This window comes from Botrytis porri (assembly GCF_014898465.1).
Source record: "Botrytis porri strain MUCL 3234 chromosome Unknown BPOR_027, whole genome shotgun sequence".
NCBI classification, from domain to species: Eukaryota; Fungi; Ascomycota; class Leotiomycetes; order Helotiales; family Sclerotiniaceae; genus Botrytis; species Botrytis porri.
In genome coordinates this window covers 1-18,639 of record NW_024066101.1, presented here as the reverse complement: position 1 = coordinate 18,639, position 18,639 = coordinate 1, and the positions used below count along the sequence as shown (strand labels likewise).

The following is an 18,639-nucleotide window of genomic DNA, read 5'->3' as shown; positions in this document are numbered from 1 at the left end:
AGTCTGAACGCCAAATATTGCAGGTAGGTACGACGAGACTGGAGTTTACGAGTCTTGTAAGTACATATTACATGCTACATGCTACATAAGCATCCTCCCTTCTGCCCGTACGTTTCGAAGGTCACGACTTGGATGGCACGGCATGGTACGGAATGTGTGTTACATGTTGTATTGTGTTTGGTGTATGGTATGTAGGTATGTAGTTTGTGGTATGTAGGATACTCACTCACTCACTCATTTATTCATTCATATATCTATCTATATAGCGGGAGGAAAAGAATAGAAGGGGGAGAAAGGAAAAATGAGGACGTGCGCAATGCATTATTTTTGCATGTCTGCATTGCATGTCGGGTTGTGTGTGTGTGTGTATCTGTACGAGACGAGGATGTACTGGGATAGGGGTGGTAGAGAATAAAGCATGTAGTGGATAGGACGGGGAATATGGCAAAATGGTAGAAAAAGTGTGGTTCATGGGAGTTTAGGGTTTAGGGTTAGGGTTTGGAAATATATTTGGAGGGTTTGATGATGGGAATGGGATTTATGAGTAAGTGAATATGTGATCTTGAAAGGATATCACTGTGTGAGAAAGGAATCAGGGGGTTAGGGTTCAATGAGGGGTTTTGACGAGGTAGAGCGATGGAAAGGAAGGGAAGAGTTGAATGTCATTTTGTGGTCTGGTTCTTCCATCACTCGAATTGTGATGCAGTTTTCAACTTTGATATCGTATTGCCATATAATCACTATACTCATACCCATACACGGAAAGAGACTTTTAGGTTATATTCTAGCAAATTGAGTATCATTCATGAATTCGTATATCTCCTACCCTCTCACCGTTTATCACGCATGTTTCCAGCTATAACCCCTCCAGTTCCTCTTCAGTCCTCATTCCACTTTTACAACCTTTTCTTTTTGGTTCCTTTGAAAATCCCCAGTACTCGGGTTATTCAGACAAATAGATGACTGTAATGAATCTATTTTGGCAGGTACATCCAGCGAATCAATGAACCAGCTGATGCTATCTCTATACATATATCAACCATCCTCCAATCCACATTGAATTACCAACTTTCAACTTCTGTTTCCAATCCCTTCAACCCAAAGAGTAAACCCCAACTTCCGATTTTCAATCTTTACCTTCTACGTTCCGTTTACATTCCTATTCTCTCCATCTCTATCCCAACTCCACCCCAACTTCAATCTCCAATCTATCCTAAGCCCCCGTTCATTCTCTCATCCCCATATCCACACGCACAAGCACAGCACAGCCCAATGCCCGAAGATACCTACGCATCGCCGCTACGATAACTCCCGAGCTCAGTTCCTTGAGCATGCATATACTCCATAAAATCCTGTATTTTCCTCTCACCCTCACCTCTCACCTCTTACTTCTTACCTATCCACCTCTCAGCAGACCATGCATGCAATGTAACGATCCAAGATCTGACAATCCCACGATCCCACAATTTTGAATTTCTCAGAAAGACAGAACAACACGAGATGCGATGAAATAGAAAAGATAACAATTATTCCTCCTATCAGCTGGACTTAAGTAGAAGTAACGAAGTATTGCCAGAGTGGAGGCGGAGTGGAGTGGAGTTTCCACAATATATGCGGGGAGATTAGAAATATATCTTAAAGAACATGGATTTGTAAAGAGGTTATTTGAGCAGCTGGGCAGAGAAGCAGGTAATAAATCAAGCAGGGAAGTAAATAAACGTTTGATGAATATTTTGATTGGTTGAAAGTATATTCTGAGAATCAAGTCGAATATCAAGATCTAGCCTTTTGAGGGTATAGGCAGAAAGTCCGATTAGGGAACCCGATTTTTATTCTGACATCTTGACCTCATTCGAAACCGGTTCTTCCTTAGATGGTTCGGGTTCGGCCGGTTCTTCTTTAGCCACTTCCTCTTTGCCATCAACCATCTACGCATCTCCACCCTTGACTTCCCCATCAACTCTGCTGAGCACCGCCACCCCCTCCACATGCCCTGTCTGTGGGAAAAAGTCGAAACCTCTCAAACTCTCAATCTCATATCTAACTCCCTCCTCGCTTCCATTAACCAATACCCCCACATCTCTCGCTTGTGTATGAACATTACAACTGACATAAACCACTCTTCTCGGTCCAAACTTCAATAACTGACTCAAGAAACTCTCATCGCATCCTTTTCTCGGAGGGTCAATGACTACCACCGTTTCATCTCTAGGATAAGTGACTTGTTTGAAGAGTTTTGGTGCATCCGCTGCCATGAAACTACATCTTGATGCATCTAATTTATTGAGTTCAGCGTTACGACGAGCAGATATGATGGAAGCGTCTGAGATATCTATTCCAGTTGAGGATTTGAAGAGAGATGAGAGTGTAATGGTAAAGAGTCCGGAGCCGGAATACGCATCGATTAAGTATTGGATTTTAGGTAGGTCTGGGGAGTAGGATCCTGGAGGTGGTAAAGCATGGTCTCGAATGTATTGGGTGAAAACAGGAAGAATGGAATTGTTGTTTTGGAAGAAAGATCCCGCAATACTGGTAAAAAGGAAGTTTTCAATGTATTCTGTCGACTCCCCTTTATTATCCGTAATGCAAGTTTTCAGATCAGTGTACTCGGGGTTTGTGACTTTAATGGTGTTAGGTGGCGTTTCCATATCTTCTTGATATTCCGCATCGCCCTTGTAAATTCTCTTGGTGCTTTCTCGTAATAAAATCGTAGCTCCTCGTTGGTATTTATGGAGTTCCTCTGCAACTCTTTTCCTCTCAAGCTTCATTCCCATCCTTACTGCATCTGTTCCAATTGGACAATCCTCAATATCCAAAGTTGCCCTTTTCCCTTTTTGCATGAATCCAATTTCTGGAACCTTATCAAAGGCAGCTTTGGTATCACTCCTCCTGTTTGACCTACTCCTATAACCTGGTGGCCCGTCAAAATGTGGAGTAAGCTTTGTGCGATATTCATATTGTAATGGACTTCCAATAGTATCCAAAATAGCTGGTACGAGTTCCGGTGGAAGTTGTGAGAAGTTCTTGTATGCCTTCTCAACAATCGATTTCTTGTGTTTCAGTTGTTCCGAATAATCTAACATCTGGAATTGACATCCGGAACATTTGCTGAAGTATTTGCAGTTTACTCGACTGTCATCTCGAAGAGGTGATGGTTGAACCACGGAAACAAAATCCGCTAAAGAGTAATTATCTCTTGGGAAATGTGTAATGACTTTTGCCTTTACAATATCTCCTGGCACACTGAATGGCACAACATATATTCTGTTCGTAGGTGGGTGGAGCGCAAGTCCGTCTCCAGTGGATGATATCTCAACGACCTTGACTTCGATCTCTGTGAATCTCTCCGGTAAGGCTGCTTCTAATTGAGTCTCTGCCGCCACGGGCGCTGTTTCAGCAGATGCTGATTCCTCTTTTCCTGCTCCATTTTCGACCTTCGCAGACTCGGTATTTCCATTTTCGATTGGGACCTGAGAAGCATTCGAGATTTTCTGAGCCTCGAACAATGCTCGCACATCTGCTATTAAAACTTCCTCAGATGATCCCTCCTTGACTGGCTTTGGCTTATAAGCCTTTTGTCTTTTAGGAGCTCGACCACCTTGATGTTGCTTTCTTTTGCGATCCGGCCCTTGGTCTGCTGATGGAGTCATTGCGAAGAAGTTATAGGAGCGAATTGGGGTGAATTTGTATAGTAAAGGTTTCGAAATAAAGGCTCTTGAAAGGTTTCTAGAGCATTTCAACATTAAAAAAATCCAATTCAAAATGTAAAGCGCAGAGGATGACTTGCTTCACTGAAAAATTGCGATTATTCTTAGATGTCAAAATTTCGATCACCTCAAGCTTTGAACATTTTTCCCTAGGGCCAATTGGCTTGAGGTCTAGCGTCATGATCAATGGAAGTTTAGCGTTCATGTGAAATTTATGATACTCCACCAAAATATTGCATTAATAAACATCAATTAGGGAATTATATATGGGGATTTAAATCATTGACCAATTATGGAATTGGAATTATAAACTATATGACAAGAACCAAAATCCTCTTCAGATTGTCATGGTGTCCTACGTATACATCACGTCTTCTCCAACCCAACACGAGGGGTAAAACAACCTCTTGTTACCAATACCAGCTAGATCCTTTCCTAATAGGAATTCGACAAAAAATACAAACGCCGCGGAGGTTCTCTCCTCCTGGACAAAGCCGACATGCTGGCTGTTCGATTGTGATATGTGTACGGAGCATTTCAACGTAGGTCTTTCGATTGTCGCAACTCTTTGTGCTGTTGTTTTTTTCCCTTCAATTGCGCACTCTTTCAAAGTTCATCCCGAATCTTTTCCATCCTTGTGCCAAATCTTCTTCACTGCATCTGTAATGGAAAATCCTCCGAATAGCCAATCGTCTGAATGTCTTCCGCACCTATAATACTCCAAGTTAGCATATACAATGTGGAGATTATTGCTGCCGAAGTTTGACTATCAAGATGCTAGCCGAGAATATCAACAACATCAGGGCTTCTGGAATAACTTACTCAGTATAGACATTAGCATGTTCATTACTCGAATGTCTTCTTTTAACCCCATCCTTCTTCTCCCCTCCCTTCCCTCTATTCACACTCCCACTCCTCGCTTCCTCAAATCTCGTCCTCTCCGTCTGCTCGTTCCGCATGGATTCCTCCTCCGTTCTTCTCCTCACCAACATCGATGGAGTAGGCGATTTTTCTCTTCCTATAAATGCAGGGGTCGATTCTGTTTGTAGAATACCCATCTCCATCTCCATACCTCTTCCTTTCCCTTTCTCTGCAACTCTGACATCGGAAGAATCGCTGCTTTGGGTATCCAACGTGGTGATAGACTTTAAACTCTCGTAATCATCCATTGCCATTTCTCTTCCTGTTGATGTCGATGACGCCGACAACGATGGTGGTGATCTTTTCATATTTGCAGATTGCTAACGAAGAAATATCGGCTTATGTGTGGTTGGGTTGCTCACTCGGATTGGAACAATTGATAGGTCACTTTTCGATACAGGCGTTTACTCAGGTCCCACCACACCTCAAAACGAATAAGTATACAAGAAGTAATGTCAGAAGTCTTCTTCTTAAATTCCTGTAGATATCGTTATCTATATATTATCGTTCTCAAAATCTGACAGGTTTCGTCCCTTGAAGTTACTTAGAATGAACACAAGTAAGATTATACAGATTCCACCTTCATTCTTCGCGGCGAGCATCGAAGTATTTAATCATTTCCCACTGAGGAATCTTGTACCATGATTACCTACTCGGCGAATATCCTACCTTCAAAAAAGGCTCGAACGGCATCCCAAGTCGTAAGTCCAACCTATAAGGCTGACCCTATATGCATCGAATACAAGGTATTTCCACAACCCTGTAACATTTGATTGGGTAACTTATCCGGATTCCGGCTTAGGTGGAAGTCCCGTGCCGATTGTGTATGTTGGTGGAGAAAGGGCTGGATGAGTGTGACGTACACTTGTTCCTCTATCATGCGTCTCAGGAACCAACTTTGTTCTTTCAATAAGTTTGATGGAGGGAAGAGCGATTGATCGGGTTGGAAATAGTATCACGGGATGAAATTGACAAGGGGCTGTTGGCGAAGAAGGGTCTGAGATATTTAGTTGCTACAAGTATTCTTAGGCAGTAGCCATTGGAACGCGGTATTTTGGGTGTGAAATACCTCATTTCTATGCCCAATTATGTGAAGGTATGAAATGGTCTGCCAATGCACCACTAGAACACACGCTTCTTTGTTTTTGGGGGGATTGGTCAAAATGAATCTTTCAAGCGACAGATCTGAGTATGAGAATGAGTGAGCTCAGTATACGAAGAAAGCGATTGACAGAAGCGTTTCTTCAACATCGAGTCTCGACAGTGAAGGGGCATCATCCGGAAGAATTCAAGGTCGTTAGAGTCTAATAGTCATGGAGATTCATTTAAACATCGCTATGGCTTAGTTATAGCGAGATAACCCTGAGGGGGGAAGATGCCAAAAGGAACGAAGTGAATGCCCTTAGGTCACGGCTATCACATCTGCAAACCTCACACTGTTCACATTATTGATTATTCCAGCCAATCTCCATACCATTCGCCATTGAAAAGTCATAAGTATGAGATAGAGAGCAACGAGAAAGCTCAATGAGGAATCCATAACTTTGAACATCATGGAGAGGCCGATACTCATTTTACTGTATATACTGTAGATAATAAATATCATACTCATGTCTTGCATTTATGTCCTATAAGAATACGCTCTTTCATCAAACCCCAGAAGAGATAGGTGCTCGCGAGTCCCGAACAAATGAAATAACATACCCTAATCCTCTCACATCGAATTTACACGCTATATAAGCTGCGACCGGAATTTAATTTTCAGAATCTATCCAAAGACACAGCGGCGAGTTAAACTAGATTATACATGGCTACTTTAGCTGCAGATGACCTGGAGGGGAGCAGTATAGTACAAGTTCCACCGAAAGTCATAAAGTGTTCATCACACATTTCACCTACATGTTGGATAATGAATACCGTATAGCACGACCCCACTTCTTCTCTTTCGTCTCAACTCCATCTACAATAATGAATATGGAATTCCATTTATAACTTTTGAAGTGCATACCTAGTATATGCTATCATATTCTCTCTTGATGAGAACTTAAATGTCCTCGGTTGAGTATGCACCCCGTTCATCCCAAAGTCTCCATGCACAAAATCCAGAGTCTTCCGTAGATTTCGAGACTTATCCGTGAGCCTTACAGCCATCAAAGGAAGAGATTCAATTTGCAGAGTACTAAAACGTAATCATGGTTCTAAACTATGCAATTGGTAAACTTTCGTACTTAATTATTCTATCGCCCATCCGTTCATTCATTATCCATGATTTCTTCAGCCTCAGTCCATCATCGCCAAGATTCACACCTCACTGCACGGCACGGCACCGCACCAAAAGATATTCCTCCATCCACGCTATGATTTGCCAATACAACAACTCCCATCTGCTTTCAAAACGGCCAATCTAAATCAACCAATCCACTTCGACCAATTCACAACAATCTACAACAATCCTCTACCCCAGATGGTAGTCTTCCGATCTAACAGGGTATCCAAAACCTACGCTCAATCAAGAGCATTGCGATCAGCAAAAGGGTCATTTTCATCCTCCTCTTCCTCTTCGTCCTCCGATTCCTCCTGTCTCGGGTGAGTCGTTTGAACCGGAGTAGGTGGTGCAGGACGATGAGCTGGCTTGGTTGGACTATGTGGGCCTGTAAGTGGGCCGGTACCGAGCGTAAGATCATGCAATTGTTGTGTTGTTGAATCACTAGCTCTACGGCCTGCCTTACGGTCCGCATTACCAATTTCCGCCACTGTATGGTATCAGTAAGTGCTCAAACGCGACAATCAAAGGCTTTAATTATTCTCGAAAGTCGAACGTAACTTTGAGGATGAATACACATACTTTTGTAAAGATGAGCTTGCTCGGCCATTTCGTCGTCAGAGTCACTGTCTGCGTCAATCGATCTATCCAATTGTTCAAATGTCATTAAGGCATTGACCAATCCATCATTTGCGTGAAGAAGCCCTCCAAGCCATTCTTCGGCCTCTACATGTTGGATCTGAAGAAATGGTTAGCAAATTTGTATTGACCAGGTGTTACAACAGTGCGGACTGCAGTCTGACAACCAGAGACTTCCAGTATCCCAATATAGTTGGATCATTGGAAGTCTACGTCTAGTCTACTAACATGGTTCACTGGAAACCCTGATTTTGGCCTCAAACTTACATATCTGAGAATCTTTCTTCGTAGCAATTTACAGGTGTCAAAATACTGCGAAGCTGTTTTGTTTTCAGAGATTCGCTCTTTCTCTCGATCGATATGTCTCAAGGCATTTAAAAGATTGGTAGATGCAACAGTTGAGTCCGCAATAGCAGCCTTCATTGCTTCTTTCTCGGCTTCTAGGTTGAAAGGCTTATTTTTCTTCTTCTTGTCCTTTTTATCATCTTTCTTGACCTTCTTAGCAGATCCAGACATGATAGAGGATGCCCGTTCTCTAGTACTAGCAGATGCAGTTGTTAAAGAACTTTGTCTTGAGTGAGGAGGTCCGGCTTTAGAAGGGCCTAATTTAGAAGAGCCAGGTGTGGATGGCTCCTCAAGCTCATCATCCTGGAAGGGATTTTCCTCTGTTTCGCGAAGAACTTTCGATCTATCTTGCGTGACAACTTTCCTTGTATCAGGCAGTGCCTTAAAACGTGTTAGTAAATGATATATAAAGACTTTCTGAAGATACATACATGAAGTAGATTGACGACATCTTCCATTCCAGGGACCTTCTTATATTTGATGGCCCAGCCTCGAAATAGCTCTCTGCACTTAGCTCTCACTGCAGGATCTGAAGTGCTTGAAACACCGCAGACACGTAGACGTTCGAGGAAAGCATCATCGGCGCCAAAAACATGTTCAAATTTTGGGCCGGCATTCTGAACGAGGCCATCCAAAATTTCTAAAGCTCGAAGCTGACGTTGTACATTGCCATACTTGAGCTTCTTTCGAAGAGCTCTAGTGGCTTCTCTAGGACCAGTAGATTGAAGTTTGATAACGTCTACCAAATCTGGAATACCCCCATAGGCACCATCTTCGGTTTCTTCACTAGTGAGGCGTTCGATAGCGACAGTAACTGCTGAATATGGTTTCTTCTGTTTACGACGAACATATATTAGTTCTTCCGTCTTTGTTGTTTTCTGTCTGCCAAAAAGAAGACTCCCCACATGACCTCTATGAAAATAGTCGGATTGAGGTTCTGAAGGAATGTATGATGCATTGTAAGATCTTGCATGACGACGCTGAAGTTTTCTCTTGGCAGACCTACTACCATGCTCGCCATGACAGGAGGACATCAGTCATAAATCTCACGAATCACGAACATGTCCCCATGATCTCGTGATGTGAGTTGATAAGAATGGGGCAATTCCGGAAGCAAGGAAGATGAATGAAGAAATTCGGGAATTAAGAGTAGAAAATAGCTATAGAGTACTGACCGAAGAAAACATATTTGCCAACCCGTATCTCAGAACCCTTGACTATGAAAGGGATTGGCTTCGCTACAAGCTTCTTCCGCAATGTTTAACAAGAGACCAATAGTACGAGTGCAGGAAGAGCAAACAGATATATCGGGATAACCAAGAATAAGTGGATGCAGTGTGTATTGATTTGATGGGACTCAAAAATGTATGGAGTGTGAGTTGTCGAGGAAGGAAGTTATTAGATTTTAATGTCAAATGCTCTCCTGCCACGTCTTAAAGTGGAAGGTGGGGGGAGGAGGGGTGGTTTGGGTTTGGGTTGGATGATCTGTGAATGGGTTTTTGGTGATATCTGACTGATTGTACTCTCCCTGTATAGAAAGGGGTAGCTAGTGTATTTAGTACAGTATGTCGATATCAGTGAGATAAAGACATTCAATAATGAGTCGATGATAACCTTGGAAGTAAGGAACCGGTAGATATAGATATGGATATTGAGTGAGTGCTGATTTAGGTTACTCAGATGAGATCAAAGTATTTCTGGGTTTTGGTTGTGTTTTAAGTGAAGCATGTGATGTACGGAGTGTGTAAAGGGATTGAAAGAAGACTAGTGGAGCGGGGCGGGACGGCTCTCTAGTGTCCGAGGTATCCACTTTAATGACACTTGAGCCTTAGGCTCTGTACACCCGTTTTGGAGCTTCTCTTGGTCAATCTTCAATCTTTTATCTGCAACTTTCAATGACACAGGATCAATTGTTAATTCTTGTCCCTAGTTTCGAGACCTTTAAGTTACCGTCTGAACTCAAATTATCAGTATACAGGTCAATTGTTCGCCAATCTTCAATTGATGACGTAAAGCGGAGGGAAGATTGAAACAGGAGGGGCATGAAGGGGGTGGTGTGATAAGTGATGAATTGAGGATGAGTTGGTGATGAATGGAAATGCGGTTAAGATGGCGCAGTATCAAGGTTTGAAGCAAGAAGAATCGAGAAGAGAAGAAAGAAGTCAAGAAGATCTGGCACACATGTCTGTTTGGATTCTGCCATAATTCAAGTCTGTCATACTAATACTTTATCTTCAACCAGTGCGCCAGAAACAGCAATGCGCCCATATTTATCCTTCACTCCAATCAATCTTAATCGTTCAAAAAGCCTAAATCCAATATCACCTTTGACACGAACGATCGATCCATTGAGAGCTTTGCGCAACATAGATGTCTACGACGTACCAGATGACGCTCCGAATCTTCCCATCCCAGGTGGTAAAAAGCGAAGAACTTCACGCTCGAAGAATGTTCCCACGAAAACCTTACCCAATGCAAAGTCACATAAAAATGCTACTGTTGAAGCTTGTGGTGCTGAAATACTTGAGGTAGCATCGCCGAAAAGAAGGAAAATTCCTATGAAAGGAGCGCAACCTGCATTCAAGGTTCCCTCTAGAGTAAAAGCAATATCGGCCCATCAAGGTCTTGAGCAATTATCCAACGAATCGGGCGACAGACCTTCTGTTTCTCAATTGATTACACCAACTGATACTCAGAAGAGATCTAAGAAGAGAGCGCTTTCTGCCACAGTTACTAAGCGGAAGAGGTCTTCAGAATTGTTTCAGAATTCAACAATTACCAAACCGTCATTGTCTTGTTTCACTTCAAAGCCTCCAAGAGAGGAACCACAATCCATCAACCGACTACAAGGTTTCACAACAACTGAGGAACAGATGAAACTTAATTCGAATGGAATCGCGAACACGACTTTGCGGAAATTAGCAACTTTTAGATATGTACCTCGCGATGAGAATCCATTGGCAAATCAATCGGCTACTGCGAGCAAAAGAGAGGATACTTGTGTAAGCCTAAATGAGTATCGTGATGAATCTAGTTTTGAAGAGTCAAATCATCCCTCATCAGACTATGGGCATGTATCAAGTGACACATTTTTTGAAGAGGCTTTGTGGATTCCAAAACAGCCTGTCGATAGCAATGAGCCTGACACTATTTGTGTTAATCAACCTCAAACCCATTCTTTTTCTGAGAATCAATTGACCTCTTTCACGCAGCAGGAATCACCCCAGATTGATTACTCGCTAACCCAATCTAATGGCCCTCTCACCTTTAGTGAAGGAACACCGGAGAATGCTCTTGAAAAATTCACCAATAATGACGTTGACAGGCAGCAGTCGCAACAAGTGCCAGCAACAACATACAATAGTGGGACCACTGACCTTGGTGATATGACTCCCGAGTCATCAGAATACAATACACGTCTTCCAGAAGTTAACGGTCAGCTGCCCAACACAGGATTCGAGCAAGAACAAGCTCAGAATTCTCAGCATTCACTGGCACTTGTGCCAACAATTAGAGCCGAAACCTATCATAACGACATTCAATTTGAGCGATCAGTCATTGGAGAAGGCATGCCAACGATTACAGAACCTCCTCTAGATTGTGTTGACAGCGATAGTTTTGACGATGACATCGACGATGAAGATTTGTTAGCATTGGTTGCAGATCCTGTTATTCTCCAATCTCCCATGAGATGCCAATTGATCCAAAGCATTCCAGTACGACTATCTTCACCCTACATTTCACATATTGTTTCTTCTTCACGCACGAGGACGACACAATTACACGATTTCGTCACTCTTTCGCAAGAAGTCACTCGCACTCGCACTGCATCTCCACCTATTGTAATAGATGAGGATGGCGATTTCCCAATGGATACTAGTTTGGAAGAAGAATTGTTTCGACTCGCAGGAACAGGTCAAGTTCAAGGTGTTGTAGAATCATTCGAACCACCGCCAAGCTTAACCCTTCCGCGTGACGGTGATGATACTGACAGGGAAGTATACGATGATACTCTTCAATTCTCATCACCTACGTCCCGAGAATCATTTTCTGATGGAATAGCGCTGGCCAAATCTACTGATAGATCTAGTCCCTCGAAACCTCCAGCGGCACAAGAAGATGCCGATTGGGGGTATATTACATCGACGGCTTTGAGATCGGTCAAAGCCCCAGTCGTTCAATGTTCCGAGGCCCTCGGCCAATCATTGAGAAGCACACCTCTAGAGAAATTGTCTACACCTGTTCAATCGATTCAAACTAAGATATCGAAGATGTGGCTTGATGATAGTCATGAATATCAACACCTTGCACCATTTGCTCGGCCGAAATTTCCCCAATTGGTTCAAGACCGATGCCCAATCAATGGATTATCGTCTCAAACCATTCTTCGGGTTTGTTTCCGGATTGGTGAGATGCTTAAAGAAGGAGGTCGATGCAATGCATTAGGTCAAGACGCAATTATTGAGCTCTTTGCGCGTGTTAATTTCTCATCTCGAGAACCTGGTACTACTAAACAGCATTTTCAATTCGCAGACTTATTTCATGATCGACCACCATTTGCTAAGGGTATTCTCGCGAATTTCAAGACGACGGGACTGGCTGAGAGTGAAAGCAAAATCTTCATCGAATCAAGCGAATCGTTGATGGCAAGATGTTTGGGCAGAGTCAAGAAGGACGGCAAAAACGGTTCTTGGTTGTTGCATATCATCAATGTGAGAGTGACAGATTGGGAAGAGATAAGGTGGACGAAAAGAATTGTTTGTGGAGAGTGTGGAGAAGAAGCCGATGTAAAGACGATTGCTACGGTTGCTAACTTATGAGAAAGGATGGTCTGCTTTGAATAATTGGGGATCTTGCTATTTTTGCTATTATACTACTTACTGTTAATTGTTGCCGATCTAAAAGAGCGTAGACTAACATTTAGAAAGGACTAATCGTTGCAGATATGGCATCTTTACTACTGAAATATTTAGCTACATTAATACAATTTTACTGTGCGAAGCAAATTCATCCCAATCGTTCATATGCATACCAAAAAAGCTTGACCTCGAGATTTCATCAGACCAGAATGCTAGATTAAGTCGAAATGCTTCTGCCTAGAAAGTCCTATTCATCACATGAATTGCATAGCCCTACAGGGCTATGATTTGACCAATCATAACTCCTCAATTCGTCAAGTGGCAGAACCCTAGACCCCGCATATGCAAGTCTAACTCTTATCGCATTCCAATCCATTATTGTGGCAGTGTTGCAAGCTTGCGAGCCGAATATGGATGACGCGGCGGGATTTCCTGAGCGAGGATTCTCTTTTATTATATGTACGGTTTTCCCTTGGGTTCTAGGCACAAAGAAGTGAGATCTTAGAATTTTGAAGTTTTTGGCTCTTTTTGTAATTTGTTGATTCATACGCGGAAGGGAATACGTACGCTCTTTGGTTCCTGTCGAGTTTCAAGTCTATTTGCAAACGGTTTGGTTTTGATCCACACATCTAGGTACAGGTAGAGGTACGCGGATAGAAAATGAGTTTGGGTATACGGAAGAGATTCTGACTCGGAGATTTCGGAAGTGTCGAAGATGAATCGTGCGCGTTATGAAGCCGTGAGTTTTTTTTGTTTCATTGAGATGAGAAGTGCAATGCGCAATGGGGGGGATTGAGAGGGCCGATGGGCTACGTAATTCGAAGGGGTCTGGAGATTGGAGATTGAAAATTGGAAACTTCCGCTTCTTCTGTATTGTGCTTCGTGATGCTTGATTGGAGTTGCTATGTATGCATCGAGTGTCAAGTAGATAGGGGAGAGCGTCGTTTATGTATTGGTGAATATTGCTATTCGTCGCTTTACTTTTACTATACTCATTCCTAGCCACTTTTCTCTACCTTTTCATGACGTCCAAAAGGCTCTACACCTTTCGTTCTACCCTTCATACCTATCCATAGTCACACATCCCATCCCATCCTCTCTTTCTCTCCGCTCCCATACAAGCCCGCCAATCAACTAACCACCTCCCTCTAGCTCCCCCGCACCTCCTCTCCTCCCTCTTCAAATCCCCCGATCCTTCTCGATCCAATCTTTCAAAGTCACCCCTCCTACAACTACAACTCCGGTACTCCTACCTCCGTTCCCTCATCCGCTCTTTCAAGCCATCGAACATCCATCACCAGTATCTCATCTCGAAGCCCACCGCCCAGCTTTCACAGCAGTCAAGTTGCGCATCTAAACAACCAAGGCACTTCGCAATTTTTCTTAAGCAACACGTATGGAAACGCGATAGGAGGAGTAAGCGGAGCAGAGACTACACCATTTCCTCCTTTCAACAATTCATATGTTACGAATTATCCAGACTCCGCACCGCCTTCTTTTCATTCCCGCTCTAGTACTCCGCGTCCAACGCCGAGTACGAGGACGTTGGCTAGTAATGTTAGTGGGGTGAGCGGTGTGAGTGGAGGAAGTGGAGTAGAGCTTTGGGGCGTAGCGACTACGACTTCTGGGGGTGATGAAGCGGGGGAGGATAGAGAGGGTACGGGGGGTTTGATGATGGTGAAGGGGTTGGAGAGGAGGATGGAGAGGTTGGAGGAGAGTATTGGGAGGTTGCTTGTTAGTTTTAATTTTGCTTATCGTTTTCTGCCCTTCTGACAAATTTGTCTTTAACTCCTCTTACTTTGATTTTTGGAGGAGAGGATGACACTTGATGAGAACAAGACCAGACAAATAAAGAAATAAGCTAATGTTACCACGCAGCTGGAAAATGAAGAACTCCGCAGATTAAGAGCCGCTGGTACCGGTAACAACGCAGGAAGCGAACATCAAAGAAACAGACAAAACTGCTGTGTTGTGTTTACCGATGCATCGAGAGATATGGAGGAAGCATTGGTCATGAATGGTATTTCTCTCTCTATCACTTCTCATCCCATTTCCATCTTTTATACAATAACTAATAAATAAATTAAAGGACACAATAACTGCTGCGTGCGATTCACCTCCTCCACAAACTCATCAGATAGAAAGTTGCAGCGTAAGAAAGAATTATTTGTTGCGATTGCGTTTATGACGTTGTTGGTGACGGTTTTTGTGCTGATGGTTAATGGGTATGCGAGGGAGGCGAGTGGGGAAGGGGAAAGGGGGGTAGGGGGTTATGAGGAGAAGAGAGATTAGATGAAAGTGGCATGGGGGGAGAGGATATAATGGTGCGGTTGATATATGAGGAGGTTGATAGAATTTTTTAGATTCGGGGGGTATAGAGAAGGAGAAGTGAGGGTGTAAAGATGCGGTGATAGACGCGATGGGTAACCATATGGATAAATAGAACAATGGACGATATACGATTCGATATTATTGAATTTTTCTTTATAATTCGGGTGATCGAATCCACTGGGATTGGGGTGGGATAGATAACACGCTCCGTTTCCTCTATACAGGGTATGCCTACTATGGCACAATAACATTTTCTCCTTCTCAAATATCAAGCAAGGTACTTCAATACCGGATATCTTGATTATAGTTCTACTTTAATTTTTCTATGGGGATTTGCAAAAATTCATACATGAATGCATTTGGAGTTTCTATAAATCCATCTACTCCCACTTTTTTCTTCTATCCTACTTTTAATCATCATTTTTCCTAGTCTACTCAAAGTTAGCTTTCCCATCATCATCATCATCATAATCATTATCAAATCCCATCAAAACAAAAATAAAATACAAACTCACTATCGACAAGACCCGGCCACTGCTCCTTCAAAAACTCCACAACAGCATCGGGACCCTTTTCAATTTGTAATCCGTGAGGGATGGCCATGGTTTTGATACCTGGCTTGGTGGATTTGGCGATTTCTTGGATTTCGTTTGCTTCTTCGGTCGTCCACATTGAGGCTACGAACTGGGGGGGTGTTAGGAGGGGTTGGGGAAGAAGCTCGCTCGGGAGAAAGGGGAGGAGGAGGGTGGAGAGATGGAGAGACGGAGGGTGTAGGTGTTAAGGGAGTGTGGGAGTTTGGAAGTGGTGAGAAAATGGGAGGAATTATACGTACTAAAACATCTGGTTGTTGCTCCTCGACCATGGTTTTTACGTCTTCCATTCCTGTGAGACAGTCAGTATTATTGCTCCGTTCCTCGATTTAGTTGTTGGTATCTTCACGTGCTTCAGTTCTACTCCGAACCGGCGACTTCTTCCAGATTCGAACATGAAGTAAATGAGGATTTTACTTGTGAAACTTATGGATTTAAATCCAGTAAGACTTCACCTAGGCAGCCAATGACTGTAGGGCATTCGACAGATGGAACTACTCCCTCATTGTCATGCCATTTTTCCAAAATTTCATATCATCTTTCCTTTGACAATTTATATGCCTTAATGTCCCTCTTTAGTATCACAAGACCACCTCCAAGTCCGAAGCCCATAGCAAAGACCAAGATAGGGAAGAAAGCCTATGGATCAAACTCACGTTCGGCGTTTTTGACATATTCAATGGTATAGTTCTCCTTCACATCCTCAACCACTCTTCCAATCAAGATCTTTGCCCGAGCTGGGACTTTGTTGACTGTGACAAGCTTGTAGGGTCCTTTTGGCGCCATTTTGAATATGTGTAATATGATATGAAAGAAGAGGATACAAAACGTGTATGTATGTTTGTGTATTCAGAGTCGATGTGATGAATTCAAAAGATGTTCAAAGGTAGAGGAGGTTCACGAAGCAAGAAAAGCAATTCATACGTACCATATGACCCGGGGTCAGAAAGGAAGTCGGGGAGATAGACAATGGTGGATGGTGGGGAGTGTGGGGATTGAATATGGAAGTGGTATGATGAGAATGAGGGGCACGGGAAGGGCTTATCGGGATTTTATCGGGAGGGGCAATTTATGAGGAGGATTTGTGCAAGGCGTGTGAGGACAAGGATTTATTTTTGGATGATGACAATCGCGGGGATGATGCAGTATCAATTGATGGTACGAATATGTACGAATATGTACGAACATATACGAACGATTAGAAGAGTTTCGTTATCTCACTGACACCTTGGAAAAGCTTCGAGAATCATTTGAGGATGTAAGGAGGGTATCTCAACTTATAATACATCAGTCGAGCCATGGGGGAAGATCCGTGAATTTACCGATTGATGAAGGGGTAAAGTTGAGGAGATATTCTATTGTTGAGAAAAAGACAAACAAACTCTCCCGCAAACCAATTTTTCGAATCTCGCATCACCGTCCTCGTGCCTTTGTATTGCATGTTCTGTGCGGATGCAATTTTTTAATACATCTTCGAAAATACATCTGGTACTGCATCGTGATCAAGCCCCCTACATTGGTCCCGTTCTTACAATTCTAGCCAAGAGCCTGGTTCGACAATGCGTAATCTATGGTCACCGCGGCGTAGTTATTGATGCAAAATAGAATGGTTTCGTCAACTCAAATGTATTTACGGTCTTCAACTGACACTCAAAAATTGACGATCATATATCTATCAATGCTGAGGCTTTCACAAGCTTCGCAAGTCAACGAATGTAGCCACCCATCGGATGTACAACCGGGGTAGTACAATCCACAGCCCGATTCTCATCATTCTAAAGCCTTTCCATCATCCTTATAGAAACTCTGGCTCGCAAACTGGCGAATAGATATATACGACAAACTATGTTCGTTCTACGGCGGAAGTTTCACAAATGCACCATTCACCGATTCTAATCATTCTAAAGCTTCTTTACGAATGTCCATTATACGAAACATTCCATCTTGCAAGTCCCCGAATCTCCGAAGCCACGCTTCACTTCCTAGTCAACATGCAAAAGTTACATTGCTCAAGTACACTTTTCATGTATCCTCGTACCCATCCTACCTATTACCATGTCATTCAATCCATCGAACAACATATCCTTATATGACAGGAGAGCCAAGGCGAGTTCATTTAATCTGCATAGGGCAAGACACTCTTCATTTCACAGGATTGTAACCATATTCCCTCCGATCCGTACCTCCTTTCCTTAAATCACCTATCGGGCATCATCCTCAATCAAATTCCCGCATCCCCGCAAATCATAAAGGCAGTAAAATGGTGCAGTAGCATCCTCGCCGACAATTAAGGATTCTTGGATGTTAGAGTCGCTTACTCGGGGACCTCAAACCCGGCTACCTATTTCCCGAGAGATCTCGGGAATCTCACTAATAAGCAACGATCTTTCGAGAGAAAAGCAACTCTCGTCTCTACTTTCCTCTATACTGCTTTGAAACTCTATATTTTTGAGAAGTTCCATAATTAACTTCACTCTAGCAATGGAAAGTTTCTAGAAGGATTTTTCTGAGTTCTTTAGAAAATAGTCCACCACACGGCCTTCTTTGTTAGGGGGAAATATAATCGGCGACCTCAATTTTTTTAGATGGGGCTGGCTTCCTCCCTTTCATGGATGAAGACTTTCAAAGTACCGGTGAGAGAACAAATCTGACTACAGAGCATTGATCAAACAAAGGAAGGTAGGAAGATAGTTATGTACCTCGTAAGTACTGACAAGTAATGAATTAGCGATTATGTACCGTTATAGATATGTCATTTTCATGCACAAGGTGTACATTTTTTCATAGTATTTTTTTTTTTTATAATTGTGGAAAGTTTGCGAAGTTTCTTGCAAGTGGTGGTCATCCTCAGTCTGATAAGATCTGAGTTGATAAAGAATGGCTCAAAGAATTGTTCAATCGTATCATATTGATAGTTAAAGAAGTGAATCATTATCTTCCTTTTAACATGGTCGAGGTATCAAAGTTGCTACTTCCCACATATC

At 42.7% G+C, this 18,639-nt stretch overlaps 6 protein-coding genes across 6 annotated transcripts; 2 read left to right on the top strand and 4 right to left on the bottom strand.

The window, feature by feature from the left end:
* Positions 1-1,928: 1,928 nt before the first annotated feature.
* On the bottom strand, positions 1,929-3,650 carry EAF01_011911 (uncharacterized protein; the record flags this gene model as incomplete). The annotated part of the gene is made up of 1 exon (XM_038920169.1): positions 1,929-3,650. One exon carries the CDS (start codon positions 3,648-3,650, stop codon positions 1,929-1,931), a length of 1,722 nt encoding a protein of 573 aa, XP_038764311.1.
* Positions 3,651-4,320: 670 nt separating this feature from the next.
* Positions 4,321-4,936, bottom strand: EAF01_011910 (uncharacterized protein; the record flags this gene model as incomplete). Its single annotated transcript, XM_038920168.1, has 2 exons — positions 4,321-4,417; positions 4,530-4,936. 2 exons carry the CDS (start codon positions 4,934-4,936, stop codon positions 4,321-4,323), a joined length of 504 nt encoding a protein of 167 aa, XP_038764310.1.
* Positions 4,937-6,807: 1,871 nt separating this feature from the next.
* On the bottom strand, positions 6,808-9,602 carry EAF01_011909 (uncharacterized protein). Its single transcript, XM_038920167.1, has 5 exons — positions 9,051-9,602; positions 8,307-8,708; positions 7,798-8,256; positions 7,474-7,630; positions 6,808-7,381 (listed from the first exon to the last, which is right to left on the bottom strand). The coding sequence occupies exons 1-5, from the start codon at positions 9,060-9,062 to the stop codon at positions 7,134-7,136; spliced, it is 1,278 nt and encodes a 425-aa protein (XP_038764309.1). The 5' UTR covers positions 9,063-9,602; the 3' UTR covers positions 6,808-7,133.
* Positions 9,603-9,984: 382 nt separating this feature from the next.
* Positions 9,985-12,695, top strand: EAF01_011908 (uncharacterized protein; the record flags this gene model as incomplete). Its single annotated transcript, XM_038920166.1, has 2 exons — positions 9,985-10,058; positions 10,118-12,695. 2 exons carry the CDS (start codon positions 9,985-9,987, stop codon positions 12,693-12,695), a joined length of 2,652 nt encoding a protein of 883 aa, XP_038764308.1.
* Positions 12,696-13,449: 754 nt separating this feature from the next.
* Positions 13,450-15,026, top strand: EAF01_011907 (uncharacterized protein; the record flags this gene model as incomplete). The annotated part of the gene is made up of 4 exons (XM_038920165.1): positions 13,450-13,473; positions 13,887-14,468; positions 14,613-14,754; positions 14,824-15,026. The coding sequence occupies 4 exons, from the start codon at positions 13,450-13,452 to the stop codon at positions 15,024-15,026; spliced, it is 951 nt and encodes a 316-aa protein (XP_038764307.1).
* Positions 15,027-15,491: 465 nt separating this feature from the next.
* EAF01_011906 (uncharacterized protein) lies at positions 15,492-16,441 on the bottom strand (the record flags this gene model as incomplete). The annotated part of the gene is made up of 4 exons (XM_038920164.1): positions 15,492-15,496; positions 15,581-15,749; positions 15,898-15,947; positions 16,312-16,441. The coding sequence occupies 4 exons, from the start codon at positions 16,439-16,441 to the stop codon at positions 15,492-15,494; spliced, it is 354 nt and encodes a 117-aa protein (XP_038764306.1).
* Positions 16,442-18,639: the final 2,198 nt, after the last annotated feature.